This window comes from Topomyia yanbarensis, chromosome 3 (genome assembly GCF_030247195.1).
Source record: "Topomyia yanbarensis strain Yona2022 chromosome 3, ASM3024719v1, whole genome shotgun sequence".
NCBI lineage: Eukaryota > Metazoa > Arthropoda > Insecta > Diptera > Culicidae > Topomyia > Topomyia yanbarensis.
The window spans coordinates 257,840-284,322 of NC_080672.1; the positions used below are offsets into that span (position 1 = coordinate 257,840).

The 26,483-nt window shown below is 39.6% G+C and overlaps 1 protein-coding gene across 5 annotated transcripts in view; it reads left to right on the plus strand.

The window, feature by feature from the left end:
• The first annotated feature begins 296 nt into the window (after positions 1 to 296).
• Positions 297 to 26,483, plus strand: part of LOC131692703 (fibrillin-2-like) — a 250,397-nt gene continuing 224,210 nt past the window's right edge. For all 5 annotated transcript variants that reach the window (XR_009306042.1, XR_009306041.1, XM_058979903.1 and 2 more), the window contains exon 1: positions 297 to 938. Coding sequence is in view for 3 of the 5 variants with exons in the window: in XM_058979903.1 (XP_058835886.1) it covers positions 821 to 938 (118 nt within the window). In the remaining 2 variants the exon portion in view is untranslated. The remainder of the gene's footprint in view (positions 939 to 26,483) is intronic.

Genomic DNA, 26,483 nt, shown 5'->3' on the forward strand with positions numbered 1-26,483 from the left:
CCACTCAATCTTCCTCACTCTTTGCGGAATCTTTCTTGCCAAGCATGGTCTTCCCGGTGCGGCGGTGCGGCGGTGCTTCTTCGTGGACGCACAGCGCTGCTGGGCGGTGCGACAGAGTCTACAACTCCTCGTAGGCAAAAGAGAGCATAAAGCCGCGGTCAGCACCCGTTGCCGTGGAACTCGTGGGGGAGCGTCACACAGGCCGAAATGAATAGAAAAACTAAAACTAACAAATAAAAATGTTCCAATTCATCTCGATCTGGATTCAGTCGCTATTTGTACGCGATCGTGTTCATATCTGTCCTATTCTCTTCGACCGTGGACTGTCGGTGGCCAATCGGAATACCTTGCCGTCTCGGATTTTTTTTGTGCGGTAGACAGTTCTGGAGCGCGCGGTTAGATTCGGTTTTTTTTATACCACCATCTGCTAAGCTCGTTCCAGCATATATCGTGGGATGAATGAATACTTTTTTTGCGAAGTGCAAAAAGTGAAGTGATCATGTTATGAATTAGTTTGGTGATAGATCTTCGAGCCTGGAAAAGTCATTATCGAAAGTGCAGTCGTTGGGTGTTTGAATCTCGTTAAAATTCCACTGACCGGGAACGGATCTAGAAGTAACAAGTGCTGACAGTGTCCGAAAAAGTTTCAAGCTGTTAGTCGTAACTTAAAATCGTTCATATTGGGTGAAATATATTTATTGATTTTTCCCGAAAGTTTTGTTCCTTGCAAGCAATTTTGGCTACTGCCGTACCGAAGGAGAAAAAGTGTTCAAGTGGTGGATAAGCTCGCGGGGATGTTTTATGGCTAAGTGAAGCTACGATGACAGCTAACTGGTGGAGGAATAATTTACGCCTGTGGCCGTTACGGGTCTCGACGGGTGCCCTTTGGTCGCCGGTTTCGGTGACGCGGTTGCTGCTGATGGTGCTGTTACTGACATGTGAGTGTTGAGCGAGCACTTCCCGAGAGGGTGTTGATTGCAGTCGTGCTGGGACAGGTCCTGTGTCTTGAATTAGCGATATTTCATCAGTTATTTTATGTATGCATGCTTTGGGGATTTGAAGTAATCGAGTGCATTAGTGTGGGTGGGGAAAGTGGGGCAGTGTTGTGTAAAGGTTGAAAACTTCGTTGACCGATTGATGGATGAGAATAAGTATTGTTATCTAAAAAAAAATCATGTTCATTTAAAGTTTTGCATTCGTGAAATCGAAATTATTGACAGAATTTAGGCAATACTGTTTTTAATTTCTTGAATACCGAACAGTTTCCAACCATGATCAATGGTTTGAATTTCAATAGTAGGCGCTGATGACCGAAATTAGGATTTAGTCCATTCGAAAACTGAGAAAATTTCCTGCTAAACAATGCCCTCATCAGTTAAGAAGTAGGCTGTTTTTGATGAGATTTTTGGTAATTTTCTCAACATATTTATTCATGAACATAACAATACAGTCATTCATCTATATAAAGCAACTAATTTTTTTTTCGTTCGCTTCAAGCCACCACAACCTTGGTTGATGTTAGCAATTACAGCAATTACACATTTATTCTGTTCAATGAAGTTTACACATGATGTTACAATTTCCTGGAATTAAATTCGCATATATTTTCGAAAACAAATCGCCTTTTAACCCATTCATGCCCATGTTGTTTGTGGACAACATTGTTTTTAAACAGCTTTAACTTTTGATTGTGGCGAGAATTGCAAGTAAGGCTCATTAATGTGATTATTGCCTTTAATTTGAGTATTAACAGTTGCAAGGATCAGCTCTAGAACTGAAGTTATTGCAATTAGTCTGATTGATTTACGATGGAGCAGTGCTGCCAGGGACAGTTTACGTTGACGACGAAAAAAGATTTTTATATCTTTGTTATGGTGCAATATTATTGAAAACTGATAAAATTTTTCAATTTAGACTGTCGTTGGCTACGTTTTCCACGTAATTAGACTATTCTAATTATTCTAGGACAATTGTATTGAGCATTAGAAGGTAAAAATTGACCAGCTTCTAGCACTGCCATGGAAGCACCTATCTTTATAAAAATAGGCTTTTCATGTTTCTTGACCCCACCGTTTTCAAGGAAAAAGAGTTTTGAAACCCTACTTGCACTAGAAAAAAGTTGGGCATGAAAGGGTTAATGCAATGCAGCAATTATAACAATCTTAGACCAATTCGTTATTGTTTTACAGTATCCTCCAAAAGGCGTCGCATTTCCGGCCATGCCTTTATCATGCATGCAAGCCATGAGTTCAGATTCGGCAACAAATAATAGCCACATGGGGTAATATCCGAAGAACAAGTGGCCTCTTTGAGGGATGCGCAGCCTAATTCTGTCGGAGCACAATAGTTGTTAGAATCAGAAAACACATTGTTCAAATGATGATGGTAAATGTTGAATACACATTCTGGTGAAATGTTGGCGGTTTCAGATCTATCACGGAATTATCGAATCGTGGATCATTATTGGTATTCGTATGGTGGTTTGAATTATTACAACCATCATTCGATCGTTGTATTTGATGAAGTAGAGTTTCAATACTCATAATTCTTCTCTATCGCTTTTCTTATTAAATAATAATGTTAAATTACGGCACAGAATTCATTAGGGCCAATGGTGTTAAGAAAGACTGCATTCGGACAAAAACTACTTGACAGGTACTGTTGGGGTACGATCGTTGTTTCCGACAAACTTGGGATTCGCACACCAACAGCGGAACGAAATACTACCGAACGGAAACGCTAGTTTTCAGTGGGGAAAATGATCAAACAATCGGAAAATTACACACTACACACCCAGAAAAAATCATGTTAATTTTCGTCTTCTGACCCTGACATATACGAGCATTAAAAATTATTTAGTTTTACGTTTGATTTTATTTTACATGTCGTTCAATTTCGTCAATCACGTAATTTTACTCCACAAAGAGCGTTTGTTCTGAATGGTAGTAAGTGTAATTTTATGTCATTGTGCATGTATAGTATATGTTTCATGTAAAAATAAACGGAACAGGTTATGTTTCGTCATTTCATGAATTTACGGATGGTTAAGTTGTGTATTGTTTGCAATTACGTCAACGATAAAATTCATATGGTGTGTACGCTAATTTTGTTTCATAAAAAACGTTTTATCCAGTAGGCTGTCCCAAAAATAATCGATGTTCGAAAAGTTATGGTGCTCAACCCTATAATGAAGGATAATCATATTTTAAGCACTTTTGTAGCACAAATCAAGTTTCTAAAAAATCATCCAGAGGTTCCGCAAATGCGATTTATGAAAAATGGTCATTTTTGAGCAAAATTGTCGTATATAAGTGGTTTTCGTAACTTTTTCAAAGCCCAATCATTTTTAATATATTTTTTTATTTTTCTGTGGACATTAGAGAATAAATTCCATTTAAAAGTTTTTTACAAAAAATCCTTATATTAATTATAGAACCTCTTAATCATGGCGAAAAAAATATTTTTTTGGTAAATTTTGAAGAAAATCCACACAAAACGAATATTAATAAATTTTTTTCAATAAATCAAAGACATGTTTTGGAAAGTACTATTCATTGAAAAAATTTTCGTGAACAAATGTTCTGAAAAATCGATCGAGGGGTTGAGAAATAACATTTTTAGTAAATGCTTTCAAACCATGAAAATTTGCTATATTTTTTAATTGATCAATATCTTAACCGTAACTTGACCAGTGTAGGCTAAGGTAGTTATTGCGAGATTTATGAAACTATTTGATATGTTATTGAATACATACGTCATGATTGAAGCTTTAGAAGATTTATTTTGGCCATTTCTGTTTTTGGCGATAGTTAGTATTAACTCGTTTGTATCAATACCATTCTTTGAGCCATCTTTGTTGAATTCTTCACAAGAAGCTAATAATCGTACAGTTCGATAATTACTGAAATATTTTCCGAGCATGCTTAAGATTTCCGAGCAAACTTTGACATGCCCAAACGATTATATTTAGCCTAATCAGAGATCCATGATAAAATTGATTGTACAATGATTAAAATTAATTCAATTTTCTCTACTGAGTTTGCTAAATCTTCACTAAATTCAATCAGTAGTACTAATACTATATAAGCTAATTTTCTTGGCGAAAATCGGTGAGGAAATAAACTGCTATTTTCGTTTTCTTGTATTTTCCCGTTCAAACTTAAATGACAGCAATGATCGTACTGAAAGAACAGTAGCTTTATGTGGAAAATTCTACGAGATGGCTCTGAAAATGACACTGATAGAAACGAATTATTACTGACTATCACCCAAAATACGCAGAGTCAAAGTAGCTTCTAAAACTTGAATCATGCCATATTTATTCGATAATATATGAAATTGTTTCAATTTGACTGTTTTATTACAAGACTAAGCATACATTCACATTAATGAATAAATCTAATCATTCGTGAATGTTACATAGGTTATAGCATGATTGGTTATCACTTCTTATTCGAAAAAGTTGTTGATCATGCACAATCCCATAAATCTCTCAATAACTACCTTAGAATAAGATGGTAGATTCCACATATGAAAATGCTTTGTAAGATTGAGAAAAATCCTTTTTGTTTGACACCCAATATACCTACACTGGTCAAGTTACGGTTGAGATATTGAACAATTAAAAAAATGTAGCAAAGTTTCATGGTTTGAAAGCATTTACAAAAAATGCTATATCTCAACCCCTCGACCGAATTTTCAGAACATTTGTTCACGAAATTTTTTGCAATGAATAGTACTTTCCAAAACATGGCTTTGGTTTATTGAAAAAAAAAAAATATTGACATTCGTTTTGTGTGGATTTTCTTCAAAATTAACGAAAAAATATTTTTTCACCATGAGTAAGAGGTTCTATAATTAATATAAGGACTTTTTGTAAAAAACTTTTAAATGAGATTTATTCTCTAAGGTTCACGAAAAAATAAAAAAATATTTTAAAAATAATTGGGCTTTGAAAAAGTTGCGAAAACCACTTATATACGACAATTTTGCTAAAAAATTACCATTTTTCATAAATCACATTTGCGGAACCTCTAGATGATTTTTTAGAAACTTGATTTGTGCTACAAAAGTGCTTAAAATATGCTTATCTTTCATTATAGGGTTGAGTACCATGACGAACATCGATTTTTTTTGGGACAGCCTATTATCCAGCTTCTTCGGCGGTTCAAGACAAAGTTTTCGCTTATGTTTTGTTAATTGTTGATGGATTTTCATGATTCGAAAACCATTCGATACAGAAAATTGCCCGTAAAAAATGTTATCAAATTCATCTGTGTATTTTATTAGCACACTATTGAAAAATCCGAAAATCTGCAAGAAATAGGGAAAACATAAACAATTTTCACAAATTTGCGTCTGGCTTTCCCTAATACAGACCTTATCTCGACACCTATAAGCGTCTTACACATTTCATCGCTTGATATAAAAGGAATGTTTCTCTGCTGGCAGAACCAGTTAGATTGTCGCTACTGCTGCTGGTAGGATAGCTGTTAGATCTTTCATTTGACACGAGCCACGAGTTACGGAAGGAGACTTCTGTGTGAACTGGAAGGATTTTGCTCGCCATTCCAAGCAAAGATGGCGAAACAGAAGCGAGATAACGAATTTCTGGTTTGAATCGTTTCATAGGATTCTCGTTCCGTGTCACAAGAATAGTTATCAGCAAACCGTTCTTATTGTGACAAATAGGTAATGGAAAAAGAATTGAATTAGAAAATTCCTTTTATTAACTTGTATTAAGTGTGCACTCAGTAATTCTGTACCTTTACCAGTGAATCATAATATAAGCAAACATTCTTCAAAGTAATAATGTACAAAACCTTCAAGGAAATCAGTCAATGTGCCATGTTTTTGTTAACGACCTATTGAGTCAATTTGTCAACTGTTGTTCCAGCAAGGGACTGGAAGGTGAAGTATATTTTTCAATATTAAGAGCCATAGTACTCAAGGGAGAGCAAGGAGTTGAAGGGAGAAAGTTCAGAAAAGCGTAGAAGGGTCATATAAGCAAGCTTAGAGTTTACCGGCGACTTAACCCTTTGTCTGCTACCGTAGGAGTCTGGGTCTTTTGGCATTAGAAATGCGAACCACCTGAGTCTACGGCATGTCCGGACAAGCGTAAAGTAACTTGTTACTTCATGCTGTCGGGACCGATAAATTATAACTAGTTTAAAATTTCTTAACGGATCTTCCTCCTTGATTCCCCGCTGGTTTCAAGTGATGTTTCAGTGTCGACACATAGTATCTCAAAATCGTGGCTGTCGATCCATTGTGTGCAAATGGTACTGAATATGTAATATACATTTCCACCATTATATTGAACATAATGAGCCATGGAATCGTAGTTGGGACAAATGAGAAAGGCACAATTGCACCACTAGGTGGATTAAAACAGGTTTTTGGGAAGTGAAGTAATATTTACGCAATGTCGATCTTGCCAATCGTAAAACCAAAACTCTCGGTATACGTATGCCTTATCTGGTTATCATCTTGGATTTTCATGTCATTTGCAGTTTGACAAGACCATAATTTGATGTTGGAATGGTCTATCCCTGAGAATGATCATGGGAAGGGCAATCCCTCGATTGGAAATGAGCAACTTGGATTGATTTTTTGCTGACGTATTTGTACGGAGAGGTACGGGCGCATTTGAATTCAGTTTTCATGGCACTGCTGATCTCTCACCATCCGTGTCTTGACCAATATTCTTGCAGGAAAGCAGCTAAGGGACCATGCATAAGTCAAGTAGACTGAAATTTGCCACTTTTTCACGTAGAATTAACTAGACTTTTACCAAATAACCAAGTTTTGGAAAGTCAAGGTTGAGCACGAAAAAAATCTGAAAAAAAGAGAAATTTCATACTGAATCTGTTCATGCCCATGTTGTTTGTAAAAAAGGGTGCTGGGTCATTAGGCCGAAAGCCGGTAGGCCGAATGTCTTTCGGCCGAATGGCGTTAGGCCGACTACCATTAGGCCGAAATGGTCATTAGGCCGAAGGCCATTTGGCCGAACGGGTCATTAGGCCGAATGGGTCATTAGGCCGAATGGGTCATTAGGCCGAATGGGTCATTAGGCCGAATGGGTCATTAGGCCGAATGGGTCATTAGGCCGAATGGGTCATTAGGCCGAATGGGTCATTAGGCCGAATTAGTCATTAGGCCGAATGGACCAAAGAGAATGATAAATATGCATTGCGGTTGTAACTGAAAATTTTCAATGAAGGCTGACTTTTTACGATTTTTTAAAACTTACAATAATAATGTTTAAAATGTTCTCGTTGCTGTACTGGAACAAATAAATGAAAGCGACGTCTAATGTGGCTACGCCAAATCGCTTTATGTAAAGTGCTGTCCGACATCGCTCCGCTCTGTCGGACTTAAACTAAAAAAGCCCCTATCAATTTTCCATCAGGCTCGTAAAGCTGGTAGCAATTGTTTATTGTTCGTTGCTAAGTTCGTTTCTAGGATAGTTGCTACATGCATCTGTTATTTTTTACGAGCAAAAATGCGTAAAGATTTTCAAATCATGCAACTCCACCGAGATTGGGAAAAAGTAGCTCGCTAAATGGACTAGGAAAATCGTCAAAGGATTGGTGAAGCGTGAGGAAATTAAGTACTCAAAGGGAGATACACTTGTACTCGTAAAGAAATTTTATGACGAGATGTTTTGAGGCGCTTGCTAACATTAAAACTGACAGCGAATATGCGTCATTGTGCCAAAGAGATCTTATGACGCATCAGGGGTACGTTGCAAAAATCGGAAACAATTTGGGTTGAAACTTTAATTTTTCGGATGTTATGACACACACTCAATTTTTGATCTTATGACATACGGCTTGTGCATCTTAATGTTCCGGATGACACATGCAATGCTAATGAATACGAATTGGTATCTGCAATCAGTAAATTTAAAAAAATGTCTAAATAAAATACATATAAATAAACCCATCACAACCAATGTTAAGGAATATACAGCACTCTTCAAAGAAAAGCCAAGCTTTTCGACTATCAACGCGTTTTCTGTTTGACATTTCGTGGGACCCTCTAGTACAACATGACTTTTTAGCCATGCGAAACTCGTGAACCCGTCATCTCAATTAGTCTCTGAAACGATGCCTTTAATCAAATGACATTCAGCGCAATGGTACATACGGTCTAATGAGCCATTCGGCCCTACTGCCTCGCTCGGCCTAACGACCCATTCGGCCTAATGACCCATTCGACCTAATGACCCATTCGGCCTAATGACCCATTCGGCCTAATGACCCATTCGGCCGAATAGCGTTCGGCCTAATGACCCATTCGGCCTAATGACATTCGGCTTTATGACCCATTCGGTCTTATGGCGTTCGGCCTTGCAGCATTCGGCCTAACGGATTTCGGCTTAATGGCCCGACACCGTAAAAAGAACGTTTTTGAACAGCTATAACGATTTAGGCAAGATTTGCTCACACAAACAAGTAAGGCTAGTTATTGCATTAGTCTATATTTAGTCTTTTTAAAGTTTTCCGTGCATTCTTAAACCAAACTGGCTTACAACAATAAAAAAAACTGACTTATAAGTGTATCAGAAGTAGAAAGCGAAACATTACACGCATATTTTTTTATACACAGAATGGCAGCTGATAATTTCATTGTAGAGCAAAAAGTGTATCTCTTTCCTCTATATGCCAATATGTGAAAAATAACATCTAATACATATGAATTCAAAATGATCATTCTGTCAATAGTCAACTTTTTTGGATCACTTTTGTCTACTATTTGTTTGAGTCTCTCTATATTTACATTGTTTGTTATTCCAATCTCGTAAACATTTCGTTGAATCGAATATAAATACACTCCTATCACGTCATTCACAACTCATTTTGAATTGGAATATTTTGACATATTTTTTAATCAAGGTTTAAAATTAAAATTATGGCATCGGGTGCAAACGAGAGGACTACTACTTTAAACTCTACGCACGTGTTTTCAAACTAAATGAAAACACGGATATGTATTTACGTACTTTTGTGCATTGAACATTATTGCACTACAAAACGCGGTACAGCATTAGCAAACTATCAAATGGTCGGTGTTAAGTCAGACCGGACCAAGTCGCAAAACATCAAAAAATGAGTTTTTTTTTTTTCAATTTGTTTATTTGATAAGGCACGTATGCGTTAGCTTAAAGGTGCCATTTTTTCATTGTTTTACATTTTGAATTTCTTAAAACTAGGGGGATACACATTTCAATATTATTTTGTTTTATATAATAAAACTAAAAAAAAAACTACAGCTAACTTATACATATAAAAGATGGTATAGTATAATATTCGTAAGATTTGGGGGACGGTTCATTTGTGTGTTCTTTGTATAGTAATTCACTTTATGATTTTTAGAAGGGAGATTGTAGAAAAAATAATTATTAACTAAGCGGAACATTTTACGAGCTTATTAACTAGAGATAACTAGAAAGAGTGGTTCAAGATTAAGGAGAATTAATTAGGACTATTTTAAAATAGTGGTACTGTTGCGCATTTCTTAACGAGATTAAATATTGTTCAACTAAAACTAGAAGATAGGGGGGCACATAAATTTTGGGAAGATATTCAAGGGGAGAAGGGGGTGAAGTCATACATCTGTGTATCAGAAACATGGGAGGGTGGGTGGACAAGGCTGAAGGGGGGGGGGGGGGGGTGAGATATAAACTTTCAGTTTCCGGCATCAGGAATTAACGGCCAGGATTACAGATTCGAATGGATTGATCAACTAACACTAGAAGATAGGGGGGCACATAAGTTTTGGGAAGATATTCAAGGGGAGAAGGGGGTGAAGACATACATCTGTGTATCAGAGACATGGGAGAGAGGGTGGACAAGACTGAACGGGGGGGGGATATAAACTTCAGTTTCCGCATCAGGAATCAACGGCCAGGATTACAGATTCGAACGGATGTATCAAGTATTGGGACGCCGGGCGGTTTTCCTCGAGCCGGCAGGGGTTCCTCCAGACGATTTCGTAGTACGGCTCAGATACGGATCGGGAACACACCGCGCTGCGCGTGTGATGTTGTACTGTAGATCTCGTGTTGTTGGTTCATTCGACAGATGTTTTGTCTCGTCTTGGAGTCGTATCAAACCATCGTTGGGGTACGGTAGGCGGAAGAGGGCACTTCTGGGAATGATAAGAGAAAAGATAGGGGCATTTAAATTTGGATATTGATGGTTTTGAGGAACGTGTATATAAGGGACATGTAGAGAATATCGCGGCTTGCTAGTACATCTCGAACCGGGACATTGGGTGATCTTCCTCGGGCCCGAAGGGAATCGAATAGTTGAGATCTGGCAGAACAGTACTCGGCACATGCCCAGACAACATGTTCGATTTTGTGATAACCGTTGCCACAAGCGCAGATACCGCTATCCACGAGCCCAATACGCCGGAGATGTGCGTCCAGCGTGTAGTGATTGGACATGAGCCGAGACATCACGCGAATGAAATCCCGACCCACATCCATCCCTCTGAACCAAGGTTTCGTCGATACCTTAGGGATTATCGAATGTAGCCACCTTCCCAGTTCACCATTGCTCCATGATGTTTGCCAACTTTCGAGGGTTCTCTGATGAGTAAAACTGAAAAATTCGCTGAAGCTAATTGGTCTTTCATATATGTCACCTTGTAAAGCGCCCGCCTTAGCTAAAGAGTCCGCTTCTTCATTACCTGGAATGGAGCAATGCGAGGGAACCCAAACTAAGGTAATCTTGTACGATCTTACAGACAAAGCACGCAGGCGCTCCCAGATTTTCCCCAGAAAATATGGAATGTGCTTTCTAGGTTTCATTGAACGGAGAGCCTCGATTGAGCTGAGGCTATCCGAGACAATAAAGTAATGATCGGTGGGCAAAGTATCAATGATCCCAAGGCTATACTGAATAGCAGCAAGTTCTGCGACGTAAACTGAAGCAGGATCATTGAGTTTGAATGAGGCGGTGAGGTTTTGATTGAATATACCGAAGCCAGTGGAGCCGTCGAGGCTTGACCCGTCGGTGTAAAACATCTTGTTGCAGTCGACTTCTCGAAATTTACTATGAAAGATGCTTGGGATCACTTGCGGGCGTATGTGATCCGGGATTCCACGAATCTCGTCTTTCATGGATGTGTCAAAGAAAACAGTTGAATCAGAAGCATGAAAGAGATTGACACGGTTGGGATAGTATGAAGAAGGATTGATATTTTGTGCCATGTAATCGAAGTACAAGGACATAAATCGGGTTTGAGAATTGAGCTCGATAAGCCTTTCGAAATTTGCAATTACTAACGGGTTCAAGATATCGCATCGGATGAGCAATCGATAGGAGAGTTCCCAAAATCGATTTTTCAGCGGAAGGACGCCCGCCAGCACTTCTAAACTCATCGTATGTGTCGAGTGCATACAACCCAAAGCAATACGCAAACAACAATATTGGATTCGCTCTAGTTTGATGAAATGTATGTTCGCAGTGGAGCGGAAACAGAAACTCCCGTACTCCATCACCGACAATATTGTTGTTTGGTACAGCCTGATCAGGTCTCCTGGGTGGGCACCCCACCATGTTCCGGTTATTGTACGGAGAAAGTTGATCCTTTGCTGGCACTTCTGTTTCAGATACCTAATGTGACATCCCCAGGTTCCTTTAGAGTCGAACCAGACCCCGAGATATTTGAAAGTTGAAACCTGAGCAATAGTTTGACCCATTAATTGAAGCTGTAGTTGCGCTGGTTCACGCTTCCTTGAAAATACGACTAGCTCAGTTTTCTCCGTGGAGAACTCGATACCTAGCTGGAGGGCCCAAGCAGACAAATTGTCCAAGGTATCTTGCAATGGTCCTTGCAGATCGACGGCTTTGGGACCTGTAATAGAGACCACACCGTCATCTGCAAGCTGCCTTAGCGTGCAGGAATTGACAAGACATTCGTCAATGTCATTCACGTAAAAGTTATAGAGAAGGGGGCTTAGACATGAGCCCTGGGGAAGACCCATGTAGCTAATTCGTGATGTCGATAAATCACCATGCGAAAAATGCATATGTTTTTCAGACAGCAAGTTTAGCAAAAAGTTGTTTAGAGTCGGTGAAAGACCATGCTGGTGCAGCTTCTCAGAAAGAATTTTGATAGAAACTGAGTCAAAAGCCCCCTTTATATCTAGGAAAACTGATGCCATCTGCTCTTTGCTAGCATAAGCCATTTGAATTTCTGTTGAGAGCAACGCAAGACAATCGTTCGTCCCTTTGCCTTTGCGGAAACCAAATTGTGTATCTGACAGTAAGCCATTTGCTTCAACCCAATTATCGAGGCGAAACAAGATCATTTTCTCGAACAACTTTCGGATACAGGACAGCATCGCAATCGGTCGATACGAGTTGTGGTCGGAGGCTGGTTTTCCTGGTTTTTGAATGGCAATGACCTTCACTTGCCTCCAGTCGTGAGGGACAATATTACCCTCAAGAAACTTATTAAATAAATTCAACAAGCGTCTCTTGGCAGAGTCTGGCAGATTCTTTAACAAGTTAAATTTGATTCTGTCTGGCCCTGGGGCTTTATTGTTACATGATAAGAGAGCAAGTGAGAACTCCACCATCGAAAACGGTGTTTCGTTCGCGTTATTGTGAGGGGACGCGGCGCGGTAGATCTTCTGTGCCGGGGCGGAATCCGGACAAACCTTCTTGGCAAAATCGAATATCCAACGGTTTGAATATTCCACGCTCTCATTGGTACTGTTTCGGTTTCGTAAGCGCCGGGCCGTACTCCAAAGAGTGCTCATCGATGTTTCTCTCGTTAGTCCGTCGACGAACCGGCGCCAGTAGCTACGTTTTTTGGCTTTTATCAAACTCTTCATGCGCGTTTCCGCCATCGCGTACTGTCGGTAGCTAGCTGGCAGCCCGTCGTCCCGGAAGGTCTTATACGCAGCGGCCTTCTCCGCGTACACGTCTGAGCACTCTTTGTCCCACCATGGATTGGGAGGACGCCCGCGTGAATTCGCGTCTGGTACGCGTTTAGTCTGAGCTTGAATCGCGGTATCGAGAATCAAGCCAGCCAGGAACCCGTACTCTTCCTCCGGAGGAAGCTCTTGTGTCGATTCTACTTTTTCGGATATCGCGGACGCGTAGCTCTTCCAATCAATATTTCGTGTGAGGTCATACGAAACATTGATTGTATTCGGTGGCCCTGAACCGTTAGCAATATTAATTACGATTGGCAGATGGTCGCTGCCGTGGGGATCAGAGACTACCTTCCACATGCAATCTAACCGCAGCGATGTCGAGCAGAGGGACAGATCTAAGGCGCTCGGTCGCGCTGGAGGGACAGGAATCCGTGTCATTTCACCCGTATTCAAAATAGTCATATTGAAGTTGTCGCAAAGCTCATGGAGTAGGGTAGATCGATTATCGTCATGAAGGCAACCCCATGCCGTGGCGTGGGAGTTAAAGTCACCTAAAACTAGCCTCGGTGCGGGGAGGAGTTCCGCAATATCGCAAAGCCGTCGGTGGCTAACTGAGGCTCTAGGGGGGATGTAGGTGGAAGCAATGCAAAGTTCTTTGCCTTTAATTCTGGTTTGGCAAGCGACAACTTCAATGCCTGGTGTCGAGGGGAGGTCGATCCGATTGAAAGAATAGCACTTTTTGATCCCCAAAAGTACTCCTCCGTAAGAGTCTTCTCGATCCAAGCGAATAATATTAAAATCGTGGAAGTGTAGGGTTATTTCTGAAGTGAGCCATGTCTCGCATAGGGCAAATGCATCGCATTTCAAATTATTTAGTAAGATTTTAAACGAATCGATTTTCGGGATAATGCTTCTGCAATTCCACTGTAGAACAGTGATTAAATCCTTGACCTCGTTCGATGAATTAGCCATCGAAGGATACAATCGCTGAAAGGAGGGGCCATTTCGCAGTGAACTGCATCAAGAATGTTTTTACTGCGGGGAGAAAGCTTATCAAGATACTTTTAAGGGGGTCAGAAATGTTTAACGCTGTAAGAATACGGTCCACAATGTCAGAGAAATTTATTAAGCCAGCACTGTTTTCTTTCTCTGGCTGAGATATGGGAACACTTGGGGTTTTTGATGTTCCTGGAAGTGCTGGGAACTCCTTTTCTGAGCTCAGGTTACTGAGACCGGGAGCGACTTGCTTCGGTTTTGCACCAGTACTTCCTTGAGTAGTTATTTTAGGGGGACCATGAAGAGACACCTTCTGGCCTTTACGACGAAGCTTGGAAGAGGAAATGTTCTTCCTTTTTCTACTACTTCTAGGCACAGCAGAAGATGTTCCCTCCTGGGGTTCATCACAGTCGCCTTCGTCAGTAGACAAGTTGGTAAAGATGTTCGTAGAGACAGGTGGCGTAGCTATCTTAAGCATTTCTGCAAAAGATCGCTTAGAGCGTCCCTGAAGGGAACGCTTAAGATTTTCCTCGCGCTGTTTGTACGCGGGACATGAAGGGAGATCATGTGGGTTTCCCCCACAGTAGAGGCACTTTTCGACATCTCTACCACAGGAATCATCAGCATGATTCCCACCGCATTTCCCACAGCGGGCTTTACTGCTACAATGGGAGGCTGTGTGTCCCAATTGTTTGCAATTAGTACAGTTCATGACCCGCGGCACAAAGAGGCGAACAGGTAGACGAACCTTGTCAAAAAGGAGGTAATTGGGCAGGGCAGAGCCGGCGAAGGTCACCCGATAAGAGTCTGAGTTGACGTATGTTTTCTTCCCGTCAGCTGCGACTGATGCTGAATGCAAACGTTTGCATTCCAGTATCTTCACTGGCTTAAGCATGGGGTCTTTGAAACAGCCAGTCCCATATTTTAGCAGGTCCTCGCAATTCAGACTCGAATCGGAAACGACCCCACTGACTTCAACCCTGCTAGCTGGAATATACACCCTGTACTCCCTCGTAAAGGGCTCGTATCCAGCAATATCGTTTGCCTGAGTTGAACTGTTAACCACCACCCGAAGCTTATCAGGCCGAATTTTCGATATTTCTGTCACGGCCGAATACCGATCCGTCAGAACTCGAGAAATCTGCAACAGATTCAAACACTTTTTTTCTTTGGTCCGAAAGAAGATCACAAATGGCCCGGTGGCCGAGCTCGGATATACCTTGAGCCGGGGAGCCGATTTTATTTCGACGTCCATCTCACCTTGAGATGAACCGCCGTCAGGGGAAGTCATTTTTGCACGGGCCTATTGCCCAGTGCACGTTATTAAGACAACCAAGAAGGGGAAACGAAAACTAATACTTAGCTTGTGTATGTAACGGTATCCAGACGGCTTACTAGAAGAACACTGTTTCACTTCACTGACCGGCTAACGGTACTCAGAAACAGAAACACACAAGAAGGGAAGAAATACTGAAACCTCAACTAGGCGCAGAGTGTGTAAATAACCTTGAACGCGGATTAACACTATTTGTCGCTATAGAGTGTACGGACCGATGACAAAAGACTTCTATCTCGACTGAGTGCTCGATAACGAATAAAAAAAATGAGTTAATGATAGCACTGGATAAAGTATTTCGTCTTCTACATTCCACTTTTACCAGATTTGAAATATGAAACAATAAACAAGAATTATGGTAAAAATTATTTTCCAATTGTAATGTAAAGGATGCTGCGATTCAAACTTTAAACGCGTTTTTCTCGAAATCAATGCACTGTCACTTAGTCCGGTCTGACCTAACACCGACCAAATATGCAACGCATTAAAGTACTAAGCTCAGAAACACATCAGCTACAAGTTGACCAAAGTGTTCTCAAACACTATAAGACGAAACATATGATGGAGAAATACTATTTCAATGCAAGAAAATGTCGGATTGAAAAATGATTCACGGTCTTATATAATTTACTCATTTCTATTAACAGAATTTGTTGCTTTTAACATTTTCGTGTATCGCACGACACCAACATCTGGCTCAAACCAACAGGTTAAAAGTTTAACTAGTTTAACAAAAGCTAGGACGCCTTGGAGCTTGCGGCAAATAGAGAAATTAGTAAATTAAAATTTCTTCATTCCTCAAGGAAATGCAAGCTACCGCGAACCTCACGTTTCATTGGCTCTCATGTCCCGGATACTAGTTTAATGGCCTCCATCAGGGGCGGATCCAGAAAAAAATTCGGGAGGGGTCTGAAATTTCTAGTTCAAAATTGACATTGTACAATTCGTAATACGTAATAACCTTATTTAATGAATTTCAGCTTGTTACTCAAATTGAGTTTGGAATGATTTGGATTTGTATTTGGAAACTAATTTAAATTTTCTCAACAAGTCAAAAAATTTCGGAGGGGGTCCGGACCCCCAAGACACTCCCCCTGGATCCGCCACTGGGCTACATGTTACATTTGGGACCATGACAGCAGCAACAAAAGCATATCTCTGCAGAAAAATACTGCAGAATTCACAAACGCTATTAGGTACCATTTGCCACGCACACCGGGCGACTGCAAACGCAGAATCTAACAGATCAAAGATATCTTTCTTTAGTAACTGTAGTTGGGAAACACCCACCGGTTCGGCTAAGCTTACGTATTGACCCGTGCCAAATGAACGAATTGAAAGATAGTTTAGCTGTGTGATTTTTCATCTACCTTATGATTTCTGAACAACCTCAGTGCACGTGTGATAGGTGATGCTGGAATCTCTGTACAGGTCGGACTCGATTATCCGGGGATTCGATTATTCGGGTAAAATCATTCGATTATCCGGGTGTTTCGAAAAAAATCAAATTTCAACTAGAATGTCTGATTATAGTGCTAATTTGATCATTGCAATCAGAAGAAATTTTTTCGGGTAATGGTTAGTTGACATCTTCTCAAATTTTGGTCTACCTCATAAATAACTTATATATGGGTCATTCCGCGCAAAGTGACCAAAAACCCAAAACTTAGAATCGACCTTCACTAATTGGAACCAGTTTTGAAGAAATTGTTCATCTAGAATCTAGAAACATTCTAGTATTTAACGGCAGTGTTGCGAAATATGCAATATTGTAGTTTTAAATTAAAAGTACATTTTTCATAATATAAAAATCGGTTACTGCAGGCCTTTTTTACACATAGAATGTCGTTATACCTACTTTGCTTGGTTGGTTTTTGGCACTCTCTTGGAATAATGATGACATGCTTCTCAGCATACTCCCTGGCATGACGAATGAAAACAAATTTAAAGTCACGTTAATAAAAATAAAGAATGAAAAGGATACGTCCCAGAATCGAAGTTTTGGTAGCATTCCAATGGAATATATTTCAGAATTTCGATTGAATCATTAACCGTATTTCTACGGAATTCTCTGAATTTTGATTCAGGATTCTATAGAAAAGCTTCAGTGGTCCTTCACAAGATAGAATCCTGCTGAAGATTATGATTTGTGTAATATGCTGATAGAATCATGTTCCTATTTTCAATGAAATCCGGTGTAAAATTCTGATGACTATGCTGCTCTGGATTCCAGATTTTGACAAAATATAGCTACTGATAAAAATTCCTATGGCATCTTTTACCCTTCATGCCCACGTTGTTGTTAAACAATCACGTTTCAAAACGACTATTACTTTTGGTTTGCACAACATATTTTTTCAACGACAAGTAAGCTTAATAACCCGATCAGAAACACATAACAGAAATATTTCAAGACTATAACTCGCATTGTTACTTGTTATAAATTTCTGTTATTTTAACTACTAACGAGACCTAATTTATAACACAATATGTTACAAAAAATGTGTTCTGTTATAATCTTGTTATTTCATTCTGATCGGGAACTGGGACTAATATTTTTCATTTGAGCATTAACGGTTATAAATGTTATCATCAGTAGATTAGAAGCTGTTACAATTATTCTGATTGGGTTCCGATGAAGCAGTGTTGCCAGGGATAGTTTCAGTTAATGGTGCAAATGAAATTTTTCAATATTTTCATAACCTGGCAATATTATTGAAACTGATAAAATTTTCTAATTTAGACTGCCTTCAACTACCTTTTTCGTGCAATTGGACTGGGTCGGAAGCAGCTTCTAGCACTGCGAAATCAGTACCTATCTTTATTAAACCAGATTTTTCGTGTTTCATGACGCCAATAATTCTAAGGAAAAATAGCTTCGGAACCCTATACGCGATAGAAAAAAGATAGTTAAGAAAGGGTTAACAAGGTTGTGATAAGACACCCGGCAGTCGCTGGAGGCTTCAAATCATGGGTAGCACAAGCAAATATGTATGTTAGGTTATGTAAAAAGAGAGCCACCAGTACTTCTCGCCAAGGCGACTGAGAACCCATCATTCACGTAACCTTTGGCAGCCCTTCGCTGGCGATAAACATGAGTGGAAGAGTTTGTAAAGACTACAAGCCTTGTGATCACCTAACAATTGGGTGCGACATTGGTCAACTAAATGAATCTACAAGGACAAGGATCTCTTTGTGGAGGCCCAACGCTCACTCTTCTAACTAGAATGAGGGTTTTGTAGCAGACTACGAATGAGGGTTAAAAGAAACGTTAGCTATGTGACACCACTTCATAAATTAAACTGGAGCCAAGAAACAGACTACCTTCAGCTTACCTACTTACTTTTTTTTCTAGTATTCCAGTAGTTGCATAATTTACCACGGAAAATCGAAGCCCCGGGTTGATATGTATTACAAAAGATAATATTCCTGTACAAATAGCTATAGACAACTGATACATACCGTTAACTCGTTACTAATATAAATAATAAATGAAAACCATCTGAAAGTACAAATCGCACCTTGAAAATCTGAAAAATCGACTAAAGCCACAATAGGTACATTAACATGTCGTCACTGTTGTGCTATCTTATGACAAGCGCCATTTAGCACATTCCGAGAAAAACGATTTTTAAAGTTTGAGATTGAATATCTTGAAACTTATAAATGGTATAAACAATCCAAAGAAGACAATTAATGCTTCTATCTATTCTTCATCAATCTCTCAAATATTACGAAGATCGCTTGACTATGTTGCGAGTTTTTACTATGAATGTAAACAAAAGTCGCACTCACACGTGTCATAGGCGTGTATTGATGACAAAATTTGTATGACGTGTCATAATCGTGCATGAAAAATTTTCCATAGATTCATATCTTTGCGTTCATATGGGCTATAATCAATCGGTGAAATGCATTTTGAAGGAAATGAGTCAGGGCATCTAGAAAAAATAGTTATTTTTAGTTACAATGTTGCCATATATCCTTTATTTCCAATTTAAAACTAAAACTGTGTTTTTCTCACAACTCGTGTAATTTTCTTTTGAAAATGTTTATGTCATTGTGTTCCTCAGATATTTTCACGCATAAAAACATCTAAAACTTCAATATAATTTGAGCAAATCCCTAGATACAGTGATTTTAAGCAAAAAACTCACAATTTCTCATGACGTTTCTCGCAATATCTAAGTAACCAAGTAGAATTTCAAAATTCTGAAAACGCCACTTTGTAGAGATTTTTCAAACAAGTAATGTGGCATATCTAACTCAGTTTACCCCAAAATGGCGTTTGTCATAAGATAGCACAACAGCGACGATGTACCATAATAAGAAAATTTATCCTGACCATTGCATTTCCAATTTCTTCGCGAATGTTAAATAAAATAACACGAAAAAAAAGTTTGATTCGGTTATCCTGGTGATTCGATTATCCGAGGTGAGATTTTTTTTGAAATCCCTGGATAATCGAGTCCGACCTGTACAGTAAAAAAAATTATTGATCAATGCCTCGAAAAAAAATCTCACTTGGTTGTATGTGTAGATATTTGACGTACAATTTTTAAACTGGAAAACGTTAGACTACAACATAGGAAGACAAATGTGTAGTAAGCAATAGAAGTTGTGTAGCTTGGAGAAAACCGGACTAATGTAGAAATAATATTTACTGATGGAGGCTACCATTTCCGATTAAGTCAAATCCGAGAAGTCCTAGATTCCCTAAACAATTTTTGAGCCCGAAAATAACAACATCTCTCATAACAATAACAATCTTTTGGCTATAAACCACATCAATTAATCGATCTGACCTCTCACAAAAGCTGCTTCAAAATAATTGGATCGAAATGTATTAAACTTGCGGCGACGAAACTCAGTGGCAGTTGATTTTAAGTATTGCAAGAGACGTTCTTCTGTTCGAGCACTAGAATACGTATTGAGATAAGTAATGTGTATTTATTCCTTAGGAATCACACATGGAAGTTTAGTCTCATCATGTAAAAGTTGGTCCCGTAAATCGGCGGAACATTACTCGTTTTTTATAAAAAATTTCCTGATATTAAGATGGTGTTCTTTAATGTATTGCATTATTGCGGGTCATCAATAAATTATTAAAAGCGAACCAATACACTTAGTTTTATAATGATAAGCAAACAAATCTATCACACGATAGACACTACTCTCGCTTTACTCCGAACAGATCGTGATTGAGACATTAGGTGAAAGTGCCAAAAATAGTGTTAGCTTGCTTCAACTACTCCCAAGCTACGATTAAGAATGAAGTCACTAGTCTAAACCCGAACATTGACCCTTCGAATAGAGAAGAAAACTTTTCCAACGCCAACTTGGAGTTGGTTTTTTGTTTCTGCGAGGAAGTCGCACACAGTTTGTCAGAGTCACATGTTTACTGTTTTTCCTATTTTCAAATGTTTTTCTCTTGACTTCTTCTGTGTCACCGGTTTCACGTGTCGTGATTCCTATGATTTCCCCTTTTTTGTGCATACTTTACTATGGAGCCTAGTTGCTACACTATGGGACCAAATGAGAGTACCGTATGATGTTGGTAAGTTGAACTGATATCTCAGCATAGTGATAATTGTTTATTGGTTTTCAGCGGAATGTTTTCCGAGTCTTGGTTAACGACACTTATACTGAGATCTCTGGAAAAAATCTTTGGCTGGGATTTCAGATGTTCAGATCTCGGTTAAAGATGGTGGATTTTGGCAGAATAAATTAAGAGTACAAGTTGATGAACGAAACGTATGTTCGATGATCCTTATTATAATGCTGAAACCTCAGAGAACATACTTCCTCGGTCGAACAAATGAGTATAAAATTCTTGTGTCAACATTTGAACGAATGCCCTTTAAAACACTAGCATCGCCATACCAGTATGTCCCAGTTGTCGATGAATACTCGAGATGTCAGTTTTCTGTGCAGAAATCATCCAAATACTGGTGGTTCATTCCAATGCCACCCGATCTGACAGTAGAAAAAGAAACTCGACGTTACTAGATTCACACGAAAACCCACCTACTCGATATAGATTGTTTTTCCGTCTCATTTCGTCCTCCTCCTTCATGTTATATGTCTGTGCCTACTACTCAACTGGCCTGCTGCTGCTGCTGGTTGCACACGTGTCAAAGCAAAACATGATGATGTGTAAGCGCCGGGTGTATCAAATCGATTGGAAACAAAAACGAGACCAGCAGCACCGGTTACCTACCGACATAGAGCTGTTAGGCGTGTTTTTAACGAACTTACAAGCGCAGAATTGAAAAAGTTGATGTACTCCGGTAGAAGCAAGAGTTTGCTTCCGATGTGTTAGATTGTATGACTATGGTTCGAACGTCAACTGCTTTCCTAGAACATTCCAAGGCTAGAAGGTTCCTTTATAAATAACGTCTCATATGAAAAAAATGTATGCAGGAATGATAAACATTCAATCATCTTCAATCTGATTTTATTCACATGGCGATGACGTGACTGACAAAGGAAACAAACTTGGCCACCCGGAATTTCTCAAATTTCCATCAGAGATATCTAATGTCAAACCTTCAAACCGCATGGATTAGGCACACGTGATTGTTTTTATTTTTGACAGCACCAAATGGGCCTATCTTGTAAAAAAAGACATAAGCTCCCTGATATCGGTCGAAGAAGGCGCGACAAATTAGGCAATGATCTGCACATTAGACGATCGTAAATGTAGCGAGCCCATACTTGGATGCATGGCGAAGACTGTGAATGAAGTAGGCCGCGTTACCATGAAGCTGGAGCCACCGAAGATCATCAATCTTGTGACAATTTTCGGTACGGTCTGTTGGGTACGTGAGCGTGGCGTTTGGCACCCGATCGAAGATCTAAATCTTGTAAAATCTTACCACATACGGAGACCGATTTGGGTGAATTAATCCGAACGTATTCGAAGCGTCCGCTGTAACTGTCAAATTCTTATCAGATTCGTTCAAGAAATGAGTTACAACTGACTAATCGAGCTCTGAATACCATCTATCAATTACAATATATGTGACGTAATTCCCGCAGTCCAAACCAAAGCAAATCAAACCAAGTTAAACCATTAGCCAGATTATTACATTTTCGCCACCTATACTACCCGAAAATGAGTCGGATTTGCCGCCTGTGGATTAGCCATAACTTCTACTTTTTCATCCACTGAAAGGTGAAATCACGAATCACCACAAATGGAAGCCCACCTTCCGGTTGAGAAGGACTGCTCTGTGCGGCAACCTATGTTGAAAAAATCTCGTAAATTCATTAAAAAATTTTACGACATATTTTTTACGATAACCACCGGTTTGGCGCTCGGCGCTCGTGTCCTTAGCCGAAGAGTGCCTACGGACCGGCGGATATATCCCAAAACGGGCCAGCACAAATTGATTCGTGAATAATTTTACACCTGAACTAAATGTCCACCTCGCTGTGTCCCGGTCATAAATAATATACCTATCTTCTTAAATGGAAGCGACAACGAAAAGCTTTGCCTTTCCGTTGCAGACAGTCAGTGGTTTGCAACGGTTGAACTGTTTTCAATGAGTTCAGAGGTAATCTAAAAATGACCATACATGATGATACTTTTGCAGACGCCGTGTCTTGTAAGTGGATCAATCGTTTCACAATCGAATGAAAGGGAAGTTTCATTGTTTGTCACCTGTCGTGACATTGTTAAGGACATTATGCAAGCCAGCCACAACATAGTTCCTGCGCCGCACATGAGCAAATAAAAAAATACGTTTTTCAATACACTAACCTTGCCGGTGCACCACGAAACTGCTACTTGAGGAAGCTAGAACATTTTCCTATACAACCAACTCGAGTTTTTGATGGAATTCCATCTGTAGCTCTTATTTTGTGGTTTCTTTTCGAAACACTCTCATGTTTCTTCTCATTTTCAGTGCACTTTTTCGAATGCACTTTAATCACACACCACTGCAATAACGCTCGCGAAACTTTAATCGGTTATTAATGAAACTTCAAATATTTTGCCAATGTGCAGATGACCGAAGGAAAATGTCCGAAAACTCTCATTTGTGCGTTTGAATTTTCACATCGAATTCCATTTTTTCTGAATGTAAACAAGTGCGTCGGTGCCAAGCAACAAGCGTGCGTTCCTGGCTTCCACAATATTTTCACCTTAAGCTCGTTTGACGATATATCTGTTTGGCTTTCGCTCTGCCTTTCTGTACTATTCGAGATCGCAGCAACCTATGATAAGAAGGTGAACATTTTCTCGCAATAACGTTTGATCCAGTGAAGCACCCCGTAACAATGCATATTTAGCAGGCGCTGCTCCAACTAATATGTTAAAATAGGTGATGAATTGAGGTGCTAAGAAGATTTGGGCAACACATACCCCACGTTATTGAAAAAAAACTTATTTGTCTCAATCATTATCATCTACCTACCTACGAAACGATCAGAACGAATTCCTCTGAAAATTATGAGATGCACCGATAAGATAAACTCCTCATAATAAAACCCATTAATATCAAAGATAAAACTCCAAGCGATAAATCGAATCAATCTCACCTTCTTCGAATGGGTCGTTATAGAACACGAAACCGACAGCTCTGCCCCCGGTGTGTATGCGTGCGCCCCTGCAAGATTTACATCATCACATCTGGTCAGCCGCCGCCGCAGCCGCCTTTGCCGGTCCAGCGCAACGGCAGCGTCAGCGGGTGGTTCGGCACACGCCGCTGCTGATGTGAGTTACCGGTTGCTTATAGTTTGTCTCATGGGACGAATATTGTCACAAGCAATGCGCGGTGCGAAGCGGCAACGAAACGACGACGGGTCCACCCACGTGGCAATCGTTGTCGCCGACATCGTATAGACCGGAGCGCAGACAGTGCAGCGTGGATGCTAATGTGATATTCATATCGGGCGGAAAACTTTCCCGAAAACAATCATAAAACGGCCATTAGTGATCGTGACCGCGTGCGCGTTCGTGGAGGGAGTTTGACTTTGTGGACTTGTACGGTGTCGTGTTAAAAAAAAGTGCCAACATAATGGCAACAGTACTGAGAGTTTTGAGGAAAAGTGACTCGAACTCGAAATGACAGGCTGTTGGCAGTTCCCTTGATGACGAGAAAATAGTTTTGAGGAAATGCAAGATTTTTTTCCACTTTGCTAAATGGTTTTAGGTTCTTTCAGATGTTCAGTGATTGTTTTTTGTCGGTTCCAGCAGTTCTAATCGTAATAATGGAAAACATGGCACATAAACACAATATACCGGTTTGTACATACTTTACCTGAACAGACATAAAGCACTCACTTAAAGGAGTTGAATATTGCTTTCAATATCCGCTAGCAATTTATTTCAATCGACCATGTACGGATACACTAGTGTCTTCGTGGAGCATCCTGCTACCTGTGCAGGAATGAAACAATAAATGTCTGTCGTAAATCAGCCCGACTTTACATAAATCACATATCTGTCAAGTATTCTACTCAATTGCGCAAACTGGAACATGCTGTAAAACGATATACCTTTCGGTCGCACATTTAAAAATAACTAGCTTATATATAACCAGTATTTTCGGATCGTAGCATCAACAAGTTTATAAAACAAATGTCACGTCTACAATGAATTTCATCAAGTTTCACAAGGATTAGAATTTCTTTAGTAAAATGTAACGAATGGGTAGCCCCTCCAGACATTTTTTCTTTTATTTTGGGTGAGTTTTGAATGGAAATGGAAATTCATGCCGATATAGTAGGCGTGTCAAGTCAAGTTTACCTATTTATCCTGACAGTTGTATAACTTTTATGCTACAATTGATGTAGGTGAATATAGTATGGATTGAAATTGTAAATTCTTTCGGAAATTACATGGAAATGTAGAGGTTTGTGGTGATAGTAAGTACCGTCTTTACGCATGGGCACACTGGGCCTGAGCCAGGGGCCCCGCACTGAGGATGAAAATAAATCCATACTAACGCCTGTGTTCGAAAAATGGTCCACTCGAATATTTGTAACTCTTTAGTGAGCTGCTACAATGGATCAGCTTTGAATTAAAAGTTGTTTAAAGTTTATAATGGCATTGCTTTATCAATATTACAATGCTTCATATTCATGAAACTTCGATTTTAAAATGAGCACTGTACAATACGTAACAACCTCATTTAATTGAGACCAGTAAAAAAAATTGATTTGAAATGATTTTTAGTTTGAAACAAATTTTAAATTTCTCAACAAGTTGAAAATTTTCGGTGGCGGGATTCTTTCCAGATGGCTGATCACAAGAATTTAAACCGAACTTATCATGCACCTTCCAAAGGTGTACTTCACTACTACTCCTTGGTAAGTGTATTTCAAATTTCAATTAGCTCAGTTCAAAGTCATTTAAAGGCCTTCCAAATCAGGTTGACTCTATTTTAACTTAAATTCCACATCATCATGGGGAGAATGGGCTCCGGAACGATCGGGATTGTTCGGTGACAAACTTTTTAATATCTTTACTTGGTTTTGGCTTTTCGGCCCATATCGGCCCGTTGTTATTAAATTTGATTTGTCTCGATACATGTCTGGTAGCATACTTCCAAATGCAATCCATCACGTTCTGCAGAGAATCTCTAACGACCGTTCTGGTTCCTACTTCGGGGCGCACTGAATTGCCGACGAAAGAATAAGTCTTAGAAGAAGTACAAATATATCCCCTGAACTACTTCTAGCACACTACCATCGTCGTCCTTTAAACGGTCAAGATCTTGATATTCAACTGGCGGATCTTCAATTAGGTCGTTCGCAACATGCGACGGGTCTTGGAATGAGGGTGAAAAGGGCTCCCAATGTTGAGAAGGAAAATCTTCAGTGTCCGTATCTTCAAGGGCCTCCAAATATTCCTCATTCTTGCATCTGTGTGTAACAGTGCTGCAAAAGTTATCAAGGAATTTGTGTCTTGAAGTGTGTTACTTACCCGTTCTCGCTAGATTCCATTTGGTATGTTTTTACGAAACCTCACATCAATTAATATTAAAATTCAGCGTCAAGTTTCTAATCCTTGGAAATAAGACGTAGCTAGGAAATTTTCAAACATTCGTCTCCTTCCTTATTAAATCGAGACCAAGGTAACGGATATTCGAGGCTCTTCGAAATTTTACCTACATGCAAAAAACGGTCAGCTTCATGCATCTAGGTACCCATCGACTACAGCTTATCCGGTTCCCTAGATAAAACGATTTTACAATCCCGTAATTTCCTATAGACTGATACAAACACTGAAGAAGATTACAA